Below are 14236 nucleotides of genomic sequence, written 5' to 3'. Positions count from 1 at the left end.
TGGCTTAAACATCAGCCTTTGGGGATGGTTTTTCAGTCAGTTAAACACCATTTAAAAATCAATTAGTAACTCGTCTCTAAAGTGGATGGTGGGATCAAGGCAGCAGAGTTAAAAGCATGTGTTTAAAAAAAGAAAAACAAGCTTTGAACGTTAACTGAAGTCTGGAATTACCAATGTTTGTCCCTCTGGTACATGAACTTTCTTACCATGTCATCTAATTCTGTTTCAGATATGTGTAATATTTTATGTCGATTACCTAGCTTAATAAATTATTTGAAGTATTTATCACTGTGAGTAAAGAAGTTTTCCTGATATCTGTTCTAAATTTACTATGCATTAATTTCCATTTAATTTCTCTATTTTACTTTCATGCTTTACTTTGAAGTAATTATCGGGCTAAACTTTATCAATCCATTTAATATTTTATATGCTTCAATGAGGTTTCACCCTATAACCACCATCTTTTTAGACTGTAAAGCTTAATCTACCCAGATCCTTCCTCATACCTCATTCCTTCTACACTAGATTGCCCTATTTGGTGACCGTTTCTCATGTAAGCATGTATTTCTGTGGGCTAGAGACCCATACTAAGCACAATGCTCTAAGTGGGGTCTGACTGGTACATTGTAAAGCATTAGCATAACGTATATGGACTTGTAATCCACTGTTCTGGCTATATGTCCTAGCATTTTAGCATCACTTTTTAATTGCTTTGCACCATTAGACTTTGAAAAAGATTTGTTATCTTGTTCTGATCCCTTTTTTTGGTCTCCCTGTGCTAATTCACTTCCATTCATTGCATACTTGTGTCCCACATTTTGTCAACCCATGTGTAATATTTTGCATTTAGTCAAGTCTTTTTGCAAATCTTCTTTTGCTTCTTTCACTGTCTACTTCTCCCTATTTTGTGGCATCAGTAAATTTGATCAACATACAGTTGTTTTAAGAATTAGGAGCAGGAGTAGGCCATACGGCCCCTCAAGCCTGCTCTGCCATTCAATAAGATCGTGGCTGATCTTTGACCTCAACTCCACTTTCCTGCCCTTTCCCATAACCTCTGGAGTCCAAAAATCGACCTATCTCAGCCTTCAATATACTCAACAACTGAGCCTCCACAGCACTTTGGGGCAGAGAAATTCCAAAGATTCACAACCCTCTGAGTGAAGAATTTCCTCCTCATCTCAGTCTTAAATGGCCGACCCCTTATCCTGAGACTATGCACCCTAGTTCTAGACTCTCCAGCCAGGGGAAACAACCTCTCAGAATTTTCAGTATCCAGATCATTTATGTAGGTGAGGAACAATAAGGATCTGACCCTGATTCCATTCAACACCTTTTCTCTCTCCCACTCAGTCTGATATACTTTTCACAAGTGCTTTCTTTGAGTTTTATCTTTTGTGTTTGTTGGAGGTTGTAAGCCAGTGGATGAGATAAAAATTGAACACATTTACATTATTTCTCTGTGTTGTGTGTGTTATGTGTACAGAAGGATAAAATGTACAGTACCTAGCAATATTTATTTAAAAGTCAGGTTTTGCATGCCGTCACTGCTGAGAAATGCTTGGCAGTTATTTTTACATTGGTTATTCTTTTTAGTTTTTTGTATCTGTGGTTCAATACAACTGAAATAACTTGGATGGATGGGTTGCAAGTAATTTGAGCACAGATATACTAAAAGTTAAATATCTGATATAGCAATCAGTTTGATTTTCTATGAATTATTTATATTTTCTCAAGTTTCCATGGATCATATGCCAACTGAAGCGAATAGGGCACAACCTATCTGTGCCTAAGCCTCTGCCAGCAGCTTAGCGAAGTGTACGAAGCAACTTGGGACTGGCCTCCATGTGTATAGTGCGTATTACATGTTGCACTCCAGTGGGGGAAGAACTTGGCCTCTTTTGTACCTTGTGACTGGAGCATAGGAAGCAACATAAAATTGATAACATAGACTAACTGTCTTAAATCAACATTGCATGTGTCACTCACATGGCTCTAGCAGTTCCCTAGGAGCTCCCAGACAACAGCACACGTGTTTCTTTGAATCCTGCTTGAGTTGTGCTGCCAATCCAGCCCCATCATTACTAGTAGGGTAAATGACCTACCTGTCCTCCCCTTACCATCATTCCTGGCTTATATTAATGACTTGGATGAAGGGACCAAGTGTACTGTTGTCAAATTTGCTGACGATACAAAGATAGGTGGGAAAGCAAGTTGTGAGGAGTACACAGAGTCTGCAAAGGGATATAGATAGGTTAAGTGAGTGGGCAAAAAGTTAGCAGATGGAGTATAATGTGGGAAAATGTGAGGTTATCCACTTTGGTAGGAAGAATAAAAATGCAAAATAATATTTAAATGGAGAGAGACTACAGAATGCTGTGGTACAGAGGGATCTGGGTGTCCTCGTGCATGAAACACACAAAGTTAGCATGCAGATACAGCAAGTAATTAGGAAGGCAAATGAAATATTGGCCTTTATTGCAAGGGGGATGGAGTATAAAAGTAGGGAAGTCTTGCTACAACTGTACAGGGCGTTGGTGAGACCACACCTGGAGTACTGCGTACAGTTTTGGGTTCCTTATTTAAGGAAGGATGTACTTGCATTGGAGGCAGTTCAGAGAAGGTTCACCAGGTTGATTCCTAAGTTGAAGGGGTTGTCTTATGAGGAAAGGTTGAGCAGGTTGGGTCTATACTCATTGGAGTTTGGAAGAATGAGGGGTGATCTTATTGAAACATAAGATTCTGGTGGGGCTTGACAGGGTAGATGCAGAGAGGATGTTTCCCCTCGTGGGGGAATCTAGAACTAAGGGGCATAGTTTCAGAATAAAGGGTCGCCCATTTAAAACGGAGGTGAGGAGGAATTTCTTCACTGAGGGTCGTGAATCTTTGGAAGTCTTTACCCCAGAGAGCTGTGGAGGCGGAGTCACTGAATATATTCAAGGCGGAGATAGACAGATTTTTGAAAAACAGGGGAATCCGGGGTTATAGGGCGTGGGCAGGAAAGTGGAGTTGAGGCCAAGATCAGATCAGCCATGATTTTATTGAATGGCGGAGCAGGCTCGAGGAGCCGAATGGCCGACTCCTGCTCCTATTTCTTATGTTCTTATTGCACCAGCATAGCTGGAATTGGAAACTCAGCAGAATAGGGAGATCAAATCTGTGCTCCATCACTTAGTGCTGTACCACATACTATTCAAGAACAAAGGTCCAAATATACTTGGTGAGGACATTAAGGAACATTGGCAGTACCCAGAAGTTGCAGTACAGTATAACAACAACGTGTATCTATATAGCACCTTTAACATAGAAAAATGTCTCAAGGTGCTTAACAAAGGTGTAATCGGTTGCTTTTGGAGGGAAACAACTAACAATGTAATATATTTCAGGAAGACCAAGGCCTAGAAATTGGGTATAGCCCCGCCAGCACGTTTGCGCCGAAAATTTTGCGCCCGCCGCGGAGCCAGTTGTGCCCGCCCCATATTCACTTTCAGCGCCCCAAAGCGGAACTGGGCGCTGGTACAGGGTGTGTCCGCCCCGCTTGGGGCGCTGAAAGTGAATTTCAGCGCCCCCGGTCCCGCTGCGCCACCCGATGCGGTGCGGCAGGCTGCTGTACTGCAGGCCTCCCCCTTCTCTTAAGGGGGAGGTGCCTGCAACGGCCGGAGCCCCGATTGCAAGTGCCGGCAAAAGAGCCCGGCACAACGGAGAAGTGCCGGGCTCCACGGAAACCAGCCGGCAATGCTGCGGGGGGGGGGGGGGGTGGAGGAGGCCGAGGAAGGAGGTGCGGGCAGGCGGCCGCCGAAAAAGCAGCCGCCCCGCACCTCCACCTTAACTTGCGCCGCTAAGGCTGCAGTAAGGACCCGGTCTCCCGATGTTGTTAGCGCCCGCCACGGAAGAGGCGGCCGCTACTGAAGATGGGGATCGGCGTGGTTTCGGGCGGTACCGGGGCACTGCGCACACCGATGACGTCATCGGTGCCGGCGCAGCGCTACCGGCTAACGCCGATGTTAGGGCCCACCTAATTTCGGGCGCGACGCAACTTCTGGCGCAACCCACTCTTTCGCCCCTAATTGGGCGCAAACGCAACTGAATTTCTAGGCCCAAAAGTTTTGGACAAGGTTAATAATACAAATATTGATATTTGTGCAACAATGGTGCTTTTTAATTTATTTTTAAAATTTCATTGGGTGTCTAATCAGATCTTCTGTGTTGTAAACTTCTGTGATGCACATCATACAGGGATTTGGGCATATTTGATATCATTAATAGCACAATAACAGAACAGAAACTGTTTCCCAAAATTATGGAGGGAGTTCCAGGATTTTGACTCGGTGACAATGAAGGAACAGCAATATACTTCCAAGTCAGGATGGTGTGTAACTTGGAGGTGGTGGTGTTCCCATGTGCCTGCTGCCCTTGTCCTTCTAGGTGGTAGAGATCACGGGTTTGGGAGGTGCTGTCGAAGAATCCTTGGTGAGTTGCTGCAGTGCATCTTATAGATGGTATACACTGCAGCCACGGTGGAGGGAGTGAATGTTTAAGGTGGTGGATGAGGTATTGGAGTAAGTGTGAGTGTATGTGTATTCCTATATACAATACTCACTAATACCTTCTGCCCCCTTTAACCATACAGCAGAATATGTCCAGCAGAATATGTCCAGCATCTCGTGGAGTGTGCTGAGCCCCCTCCTCTACTCCCTCTTCACCCACGACTGTGTGGCTGTTAATGGTTCCAACACCATCATCAAGTTTGCAGATGACACCACGGTAGTAGGCCAGATCACCAACAACGATGAGTCAGCCTACAGGGAGGAGGTCCAGCATCTCGTGAAGTGGTGCGCCAACCACCACCTGGCCTTTAACACCAAGAAAACAAAGGAAATAATCGTGGACTTCAGGAAGTCCAAAGGCGGAAGTCACACCCCCATCCACATCAATGGGGCGGAGGTGGAAAGGGTGGCCAGCTTTAAGTTCCTCGGAGTCCACATCACGGAAGACCTCTCCTGGTCCCTCAACACCTCCTCTCTGGTGAAGAAGGCCCAGCAGCGCCTATATTTCTTGAGGAGGCTGAAGGGATGTAATCTGTCACCCCCGATCCTCTCTAACTTCTACCGCTGCACTATAGAGAGCATCCTGACAAACTGTATCACGGTATGGTACGGCAGCTGTAGCTCCCATGACCGGAAAGCCCTGCAGCGGGTAGTCAAAACTGCCCAACGCATTACCGGCACCCGGCTACCGACCATAGAACATATATATCAGAAATGCTGCCTACGGAGGGCACGGTCCATCATCAAAGACCCTACCCACCTCAGCCACAGTCTGTTCGCCCTCCTACCACCTGGAAGACGCTACAGATGCATTCGCACCCGTACGACCAGATTTAGGAACAGCTTCTTTCCCAGGGCTGTCATCCTACTGAACTCCACAAATAAACACTAAAGCCTGCTGTGGTAAACCACTGTCATACGTGTCTGTGTCTGTATGTGTATTCCACTAGGTACAGGTCTGGACATGCCTCGGCTGACTCCTCCCACTATTCCAGGTATATAAGTGACTACCTCCCAGTCCCTTAGTATTCTGGACGGGTCGACCACTCGAGACAAGACCTTCATTCTTTAGTTAATAAAAGCCTGATTGTTACTCGCTCAACCTCAGTCTTTTGAGTAATTGATGGCGCATCAATTTTATTAACTAAATTTTTTATAATGGAGAAGATCCTCACACCAGCATGCCTGGACCTGGACAGTCGGGAAGCGGACGCTTCCACCAAGTTTGCTCACTGGCTCACGTGCTTCGAGACATTCCTGACTGCCTCCACTGCGGCCGAAACGGATGCGGACAAACTGTCTGTCCTGTTCTCCAAGGTGAACCACCGAGTGTACTCAGTCATCCGGGACGCGACCTCGTACACAGCCGCCCTCCAGCTCCTCAAGACCCAGTACACGCGCCCTGTGAACGAAGTATACGCTAGGCACCTTCTGGGGAGTCGCAAGCAACAACCTGGGGAATCGACTGAGGAATACCTCCAAGCACTGTCCGTGCTTGGCCGGGCCTGTGGGTGTAAGGCGGTAACGCCCACTAAGTACACGGAGGAACTGATCCGGGATGCCTTCGTAGCGGGCCACAGGTCCAACTACACCCGACAGCGACTGCTGGAGCAGAGTGACCTCACCCTCGACAAAGCCTCCGACATCGCACTAATGCTGGACGCAGCCTTCCGGGGCATGGATGCCTACTCCTCTGCACCGTGGACGCTGCGGGGAACGACAACCTGGGACACGGTAGGACAGCCCCATAGCACTGTGCCGCCACAGCCCAACAACGGCCCAACTACCGCAGCAGTGTCCCAAAGCCAGACAGCAGTATCCCAAGGCCAGAAATGCTACTTCTGTGGCCAGGCCAAACACCCCAGAGCGCGCTGCCCGGCGAAGAATGCGACCTGCTCGGGCTGCGGGAAAAAGGGACACTACGCCAGCGTCTGCAAGGCCAAAGCCACCCCGAACGCCAGCAGCGCCGCGTGTGGGCCGTGCGAGCCGCCATCTTGGGCCCCCAACAGCGCCGCGTGTGGGCCGTGCGGGCCGCCATCTTGGGCCTCCCCAGCCATGTGCGAACCACCGCAGCAGCAGCCATCTTGGACGACTCCAGCCACATGGGAATCATGGACGCCGCCATCTTGGACACCAGCCGGGACGCAGCAGACCGCCAACCCCCCCCCCCCCCATCTGATACTCGCAGCGACACACCGACCCCTACGCTGGCCTCTGTGACGCTGGACCAAACGAGACCGCACCAGCTAGCTCGGTCCAAAATGGACATTAAGGTAAACGGCCATGCAATAAACTGCCTTTTTGACTCCGGGAGCACAGAGAGCTTCATCCACCCTGACACGGTGCGGTGTTGCTCTCTCCCAGTCCTGCCTGCGCACCAGCGGATTTCTATGGCCTCCGAGTCCCAGTCAGCGGACATTGGCGGCTACTGCGTGGTGACACTAGTAGTAGACGGGACTGTGTTCAATAATTTTAAACTCCTGGTCCTGCCCGACCTCTGCGCTGCCGTTCTACTGGGGTTGGATTTCCAGTGCCACCTCAAAAGCGTTACGGTGGCCCCCTCCCCCCACTCACAGTCCGCAGCCAGCAGCCTCCAAATTGCCCGCCGCGCACCAGATGCAACCTCTCCACACTCAGAGTCCCACCCCCCCCACTGTTTGCTAACCTCACCCCCGACTGTAAGCCCATCGCCACAAAGAGCAGGCGATACAGTGCCGGGGACAGGGTTTTCATCAAAACCGAAGTGGAACGGCTCCTGAAGGAGGGGATTATTGAGGGCAGCTCCAGCCCCTGGCGAGCCCAGGTTGTGGTCGTTAAGACCGGCGAGAAACAACGCCTGGTCATCGACTACAGCCAAACAATAAACCGCTACACCCTGCTGGACGCCTACCCACTCCCCCGCATAGCTGACATGGTCAACCAGATCGCGCAGTACCGCGTCTTTTCGACCATTGACCTGAAATCAGCGTACCACCAGCTCCCCATCAGCCCTGAAGACCGCCAGTATACTGCTTTTGAGGCAAACGGCCGCCTCTATCACTTCCTTAGGGTTCCCTTCGGCGTTACCAAAGGGAGATGGACCGGATGGTCGATCAAAACGAGCTGCAGGCCACTTTCCCTTACCTAGATAATGTGACCATCTGCGGCCATGACTTGCAGGACCATGACACAAACCTCGAGAAATTCCTCCGCACCGCCCAACTCCTGAACCTGACATATAACAAGGAGAAGTGCATATTCCGCACAGACCGCCTCGCCATCCTTGGCTGTGTTGTGGAACACGGGGTCATCGGTCCCGACCCGGACCGGATGCGTCCCCTTATGGAACTCCCACTGCCCCACTGCCTAAAAGCTCTGAAGAGGTGCCTAGGGTTTTTTTCCTACTACGCCCAGTGGGTCCCCTACTATGCAGACAAAGCCCGTCCGCTGATCAAATCCACCTCTTTTCCCCTGATGGCAGAGGCCCGCTTAGCCTTCCACCGTATCAAGGAAGACATTGCCAAAGCCACCATGCACGCAGTGGACGAATCCATCCCCTTCCAGGTGGAAAGCGATGCGTCCGACTTCGCTCTGGCCGCCACCCTTAATCAGGCGGGGAGACCTGTGGCATTCTTCTCACGAACCCTCCAGGGCCCGGAGACCAGACACTCCGCGGTCGAGAAGGAGACCCAGGCTATCGTGGAGGCTGTGCGTCATTGGAGGCACTACCTGGCCGGAAAACGATTTACCCTGCTCACTGACCAGCGTTCAGTTGCTTTTATGTTCAACAACAAGCAGAGGGGCAAAATCAAAAATGACAAGATCTTGAGGTGGAGAATCGAACTTTCCACCTACAATTACGAGATCTTGTACCGGCCTGGGAAGCTCAATGAACCCCCCAGACGCCCTATCGCATGGCACCTGCGCCAGCGCGCAGATCGATAGGCTGAGGGCCCTCCACAATGACCTCTGCCACCCGGGGGTCACCAGGTTTTTCCACTTCATCAAGGCCCGCAACCTGCCTTACTCCATCGAGGAGGTCAGGACCATGACCAAGAACTGCCAAGTCTGCGCTGAGTGCAAACCGCACTTTTATAGACCAGACAGAGCCCACCTGATAAAAGCCACTCGCCCTTTCGAACGCCTGAGCGTCGATTTCAAAGGGCCTCTCCCCTCCTCCGACCGCAATGTGTACTTCCTCAACATCATTGACGAGTACTCCCGGTTCCCGTTCGCTATCCCCTGCCCGGACATGACCAGTGCCACGGTCATTAAATCTCTGAACAGCCTCTTCACCCTGTTCGGTTTCCCCAGCTATATCCATAGCGACTGGGGCTCATCGTTTATGAGCGACGAACTCCGCCAGTACCTGCTCGCTAGGGGTATAGCCACAAGCAGGACCACCAGTTACAATCCCCGGGGGAACGGACAGGTGGAAAGAGAGAATGCAACAGTTTGGAAGGCTGCCCTACTAGCCTTAAAGTCTAGGGGCCTTCCGACCTCCCGCTGGCAGGAGGTGCTCCCCGATGCGCTCCACTCGATTCGGTCACTGCTCTGCACTGCCACCAATGCCACCCCTCACGAGAAAATGTTTGTCTTCCCAAGGAAGTCCACATCGGGGACATCGTTACCGCCATGGCTGACGTCCCCAGGGCCGGTACTACTGAGAAGACACATGAGGGCCAATAAAACGGACCCCCTGGTCGAGAGGGTCAACCTCCTCCACGCCAACCCCCAGTACGCTTACATTGCGTACCCGGACGGGCGGGAGGACACAGTCTCCATACGAGACCTCGCACCCTCGGGGACCGCTGTAACCCACTACGACACAGTCTCCATACGAGACCTCGCACCCTCGGGGACCGCTGTAACCCACTACCCATTACCACCACCCCCCCCCCCCCCCCACGACCCGATATCCAACCGCAGCAACCGGCTCGCCTTGGACCGTCACCCACGAGGACTACACGCCAGGGCCCCAGCCTACACGGGACGCGACGCCGGAAGCTCCACCACCCCTGCCGTCGCCACGTCGATCACAGCGGCAGACAAGACCTCCGGAGAGACTCCAATACACGAACTTTTAAATACACTTCACCCCGCCGGACTCATTTTTAAACAAGGGGTGAATGTGGTAAACCACTGTTATACCTGTCTGTGTCTGTATGTGTATTCCACTAGGTACAGGTCTGGACATGCCTCGGCTGACTCCTCCCACTATTCCAGGTATATAAGTGACTACCTCCCAGTCCCTTAGTATTCTGGACGGGTCGACCACTCGAGACTAGACCTTCATTCTTTAGTTAATAAAAGCCTGATTGTTACTCGCTCAACCTCAGTCTTTTGAGTAATTGATGGCGCATCACCTGCACATCTGCCGATGCACTTTATTATGGTCATAGTTATGCTAATATATATGTACAAATGTATGTTGAAATGTTTAAGTGTCCTAATCCAAATTGTACACTCTCGGGAGCCGCAAGCCTACATTTCGTTGTACTGCACTTGTGCACTAACAATGACAATAAAAGTTGATTTGATTTGATTTGATTTATTGGCCTCTTGTGTAACTTAACATTCAAATATATGCTGTGCTGTGAATATATTAATTATATTGTAATGAATATGTTGACAGAAATCTGGCATTACACAAATCTCTTTCCCAGTATGAAAATTAGTTTGTATTTCTTTAGCAAATATTTTTGTTTTCTTAACACTTAAGTTCTGTTTTCATTGGAACATATGAACAGTGCAGTACTTTAGAAAAGTCTTTCTGAAATTAAGGGGTCGATTTTCCTGAAGCTGTCGGGAAGAAGGCGGGACTACAACTTTCGGGTTTTAGACCCGCCTACTTCGACGTCCAGCCAATCCGCGCGATTTTCCCTTGATTGACCTTGTTGAGGCCGCCCAGTGGGCTCAGCAGGCCAATAAAGGGCCACCCGGCAACAGGTGATGTCACAGACTGCAATTTCATCTGTCAAGAGTTCTTGACAGATGAAATATCAGTGTTTCACAGCTGTTTGAAGCTGTGAAACACTGATAGTCTGAGTTCTAACATGAGTCTTTCTGCACAGACTCCGTTAGAACTCTCAGCAGCACTCAAAGCTGAAGGCTGTCACTTTTCACGGATCGCAGCCGTTCAGCTTTAATTGCCGGCTGAGTGATGGGCTCCCGACGGCTACAGGAAGAAAGGCTGTTAAGGTAAGTACAGGTAAGTAAAAGTTCTTTACACACTTTAGACACACCAAACACACTTACCTTTGCACTCATGCACCCATCACTCACCTGAGCACCGGCATCGCGACTCCTTCAACCCGTCCAACTCCTTCAACCTGATGGCCCGCCTGCTCTAACCTGGCGTGGTTTGGAGCCATCGGGAATCCCACACGAAACCCCTCAAAATAGGGATTAGGCTAAAAACTGCCTGTTAACTACCTGTTAACAGGCAGTTAATTGGCACTAATCCCTTCCCGCCTGGTTTCGGCGGGTCCCAGTGCGGGGCGGGTACCCGCCGCCCCTGAAACTTGCATGGGGCGGGATGGTGTCGGGACCCCCAAATTCGGGATTTCCCCACCCCACACGCCTGAAACCCTGCCTGACGGCTCCAGGAAAATCGACCCCTAAGAATTTTAGATCATTAAAATGAGCAGGCTTGATGGGCAGAATGGCCTATTCCTTTTGCTGTGTTCCTTACTGCTCTAGTAATCTCTCTTTTTCCCTTTTTTTCACTCAGAGACTTCAACACAAACTTGCTGCTCTGTCAGGAAACCTTCCAGACCCCATCGCAAGAATTCTTTATCCGACTGACCCAGACCTGTCTTCTCCCATTCTGTATGTCTGTGTTGCTTATCTGCCTTTTCTCAACCTTGGAAGTCGTTTTCAGGAAGTTTCGGTAAGGAAGGAAGTAGAGGTTATCGACTAGGTGTATTGCTGCCAAAGGATTTAGCTTAGATGCTAAAGAAATACGCCACAATAAATAATTGGATTATGATTTATATGCATAAAACCACTTTAGAACATTTATCATGAGGCTGAAGGATTAATTCATTAAATAGAATAAGCAATGGATGGGAAAGAGTGAGTGATACTGGAAGCATTCAAATGGATGCCTCATAACTTGTTTGATGAATGTTATACTCATTAATGTGAGAGATGTTGGCGCTGAGAAATAGAAGTTTCAGACATTTCGATTCATTGTCGAGCACTCCCAAGTATAGCATCCTAGATCTATTTTTGGAAATATTTTGCATATAGGAAATTCTAATAAGGAATGCTTAAGGCAGTCATACGGCCTTAGCCTGACGTATTTCTTTAATAGAGAATTCAAGATCCAGTAATTATGTTTTGTTTCACTGGCTAATCGTAGGATGAAACCATGCCCTCATCCGGTGACGCGTATAAACTGTGACAAAGCTCAACAATTTCGAGAGCTGTGCACTTGCGAGGACTACATGCTGAATTAGTGTATCATTTTCAGTGGGTGCCGCTGGAGTGCTTCCACCTTCAAAGGTGAATCGGAGCATTCGAGCACTGCTGCAACACAGCAAAGCATTCGAGGAAGGGCATAATGAAATTCACTGTTACTGACATCACCAGCTCTGAATGGCTCATTATAACAATGTATTGATCTTTAAATCTAACAAAATTCAATTCAATCTACAATTGTAAACTTTTTTGTAAAAATAGAGCATTTATGATGCATTAAGATAGCTTAGTATTTGAAAGGCTGCTAAAGAACAGAAATTACACCATGAGACATCTGTTTTAGCTTTAGACAATAACTTGCAGTGAAGACAATAGCATTATTAATCAATTTGAAATAAGATGAAATCATTGCTGTACAAATGCTTACATTCTTTTATATTTATCAGCTATATAATAGCCTGCTGACTACCAGCATTGGTAGTTGCAAGCTTCAATACAACACATAATGTCAATTGTTCTGTGTTTATACCTATTCTTTGACTGATGGATTTAATAAAGGACTAAATAGTACATTTTTTAAAAATTCAAGCTTTTCTAATGTAGGTGTGAGAATACTCTTGCATATATCATTATACTGTTTAATTCATTCTCAGGATTTTTTTTTTATTTGTTCACGGGATGTGGGCCTCGCTGGCAAGGCCAGCATTTATTGCCAATCCCTATTTGCCCTTGAATGGCTTACTAAGCCATTTCAGGGGGCAGTTAAGAGTCAACCACATTACTGTGGTTCTGGAGTCGCCTATAGGGCAGACCGGGTAAGGGCGGCAGATTTCCTGCCCTAAAGGACGTTAGTGAACCAGATGGATTTTTTACGACAATCTGGTAGTTCCATGGTCACCATTACTGATACTAGCTTTTTATTCCAGATTTATTTAATTAACTGAATTTAAATTCCCCAGCTGCTGAGGTGGGATTTGAACTCTTGTCTCTGGATTATTAGTCCAGGCCTCTGGATTACTAGTCCAGTAACATTACTACTATGCTACCGTTCCCTTAATTTGTTCGTGGGATGTGGGCATCACTGCCACATTTAATGCCCATCCCTAGTTATCTTGACAAAGTGGTGGTGGGCCTTCTTGAATCACTGTATTCCGAATGGTGAAGATGGTCCCACAATGCTGTTGGGTTTTTACGAGACTCCAACAGCTTCATGGTCACTTTTGCTGATACCAGCTCTCTTTATTTCTAGATTTTTAAAGAACTGAATTCAAATTTTCCAACTGCCGTGATGGAATTTGAACTAACATTCGCTGGATTATTATTGTAGGCCTCTGGATTACTCGTCCAGTAATGTAACCACTGCACTTCCTTCATCCTCTTGTACTAGCTCATCCCTCTCCTCATGTAGCCCGTATACAGACTGTACTGGGATAGTAAGCAATTTGTGGTGCAGAAAAATGGGTGAAATGTAACTTTGTATTCTAATTTATTATTAATTTTTTTCAAATTTCAAGGATATATAGGTAGAACCTATATTGTAGACATTTGTGTTTTTCCTTCTGTGGTCCAGCTATACATTGACAGACATTGTACTTTTTGGCAAAACGGGAGGAAGAATTCTTCATGGTATCTAAAATTAGTAAATGAGGACATTATTATCCAATATTACAGCTTTGATAAACTGTAGATTCCGTGTTCCAAAATATTCCTTAGTTACTTTTACTGAAGTCGTGAAGATTTTAATGTGGCAATTTAAGTTTGTTTATTTTGCTTTAGTGATGTGCCTCAAAAAAATGATGGTTCGCTGGAGAACATGGCGATCGGTGAGAGGCCGGAGGTGGTTTACCACATGTTGCACATGGTGCTCTTTGGTTCACTGGCATTGATGTTCCAAGGGTAAGTGTGTTTATGGAGATCCTGTGGGCACCTTTTTAAAGTGACGAGAACTCAGGCTCTTGGAACCTGTGGAGTGTTATGAAATAGTTGGAGGAATTCTATTAGTCCATTACTGGCCTGGTTACACATGTTTAAAAAAATCCATAGCTAATGAGAACTGCAGATATATGAATAAACTTTAGTAACTTATTCTTCCTGGGTAATATTGTCTCCGTTAAATACTCATTATTGTTGAGTAAGGCAAGGAAGTTCATTTTTTTTTTGTACTTTTTTGTTAAACTTATTAGCCTGTTTTTATTTAAAAAAATGTAAATCACTAATTGTTTCTACACTAATGGGCTTTAAAATGATGGCGTCTTAATTTTGTGAAATCTGTAAAGGATAACTGT

General features: G+C 47.4%; 1 protein-coding gene across 3 annotated transcripts in view; it reads left to right on the top strand.

The window, feature by feature from the left end:
* Positions 1–14236, top strand: part of LOC147114745 (putative C-mannosyltransferase DPY19L4) — a 119007-nt gene that overhangs the window by 86862 nt on the left and 17909 nt on the right. For all 3 annotated transcript variants that reach the window (XM_085992638.1, XM_085992636.1, XM_085992639.1), the window contains 2 exons: positions 11260–11418; positions 13728–13847. In XM_085992638.1, the coding sequence (XP_085848764.1) occupies positions 11260–11418; positions 13728–13847 (279 nt within the window). The remainder of the gene's footprint in view (positions 1–11259; positions 11419–13727; positions 13848–14236) is intronic.

This window comes from Somniosus microcephalus, chromosome 7, assembly GCF_052327205.1.
Source record: "Somniosus microcephalus isolate GS21.2 chromosome 7, FLI_Smic_1.0, whole genome shotgun sequence".
Taxonomy (NCBI): Eukaryota; Metazoa; Chordata; class Chondrichthyes; order Squaliformes; family Somniosidae; genus Somniosus; species Somniosus microcephalus.
Note: the sequence above shows the minus strand (reverse complement) of the source record. Positions and strands in the feature narration are given on the sequence as shown.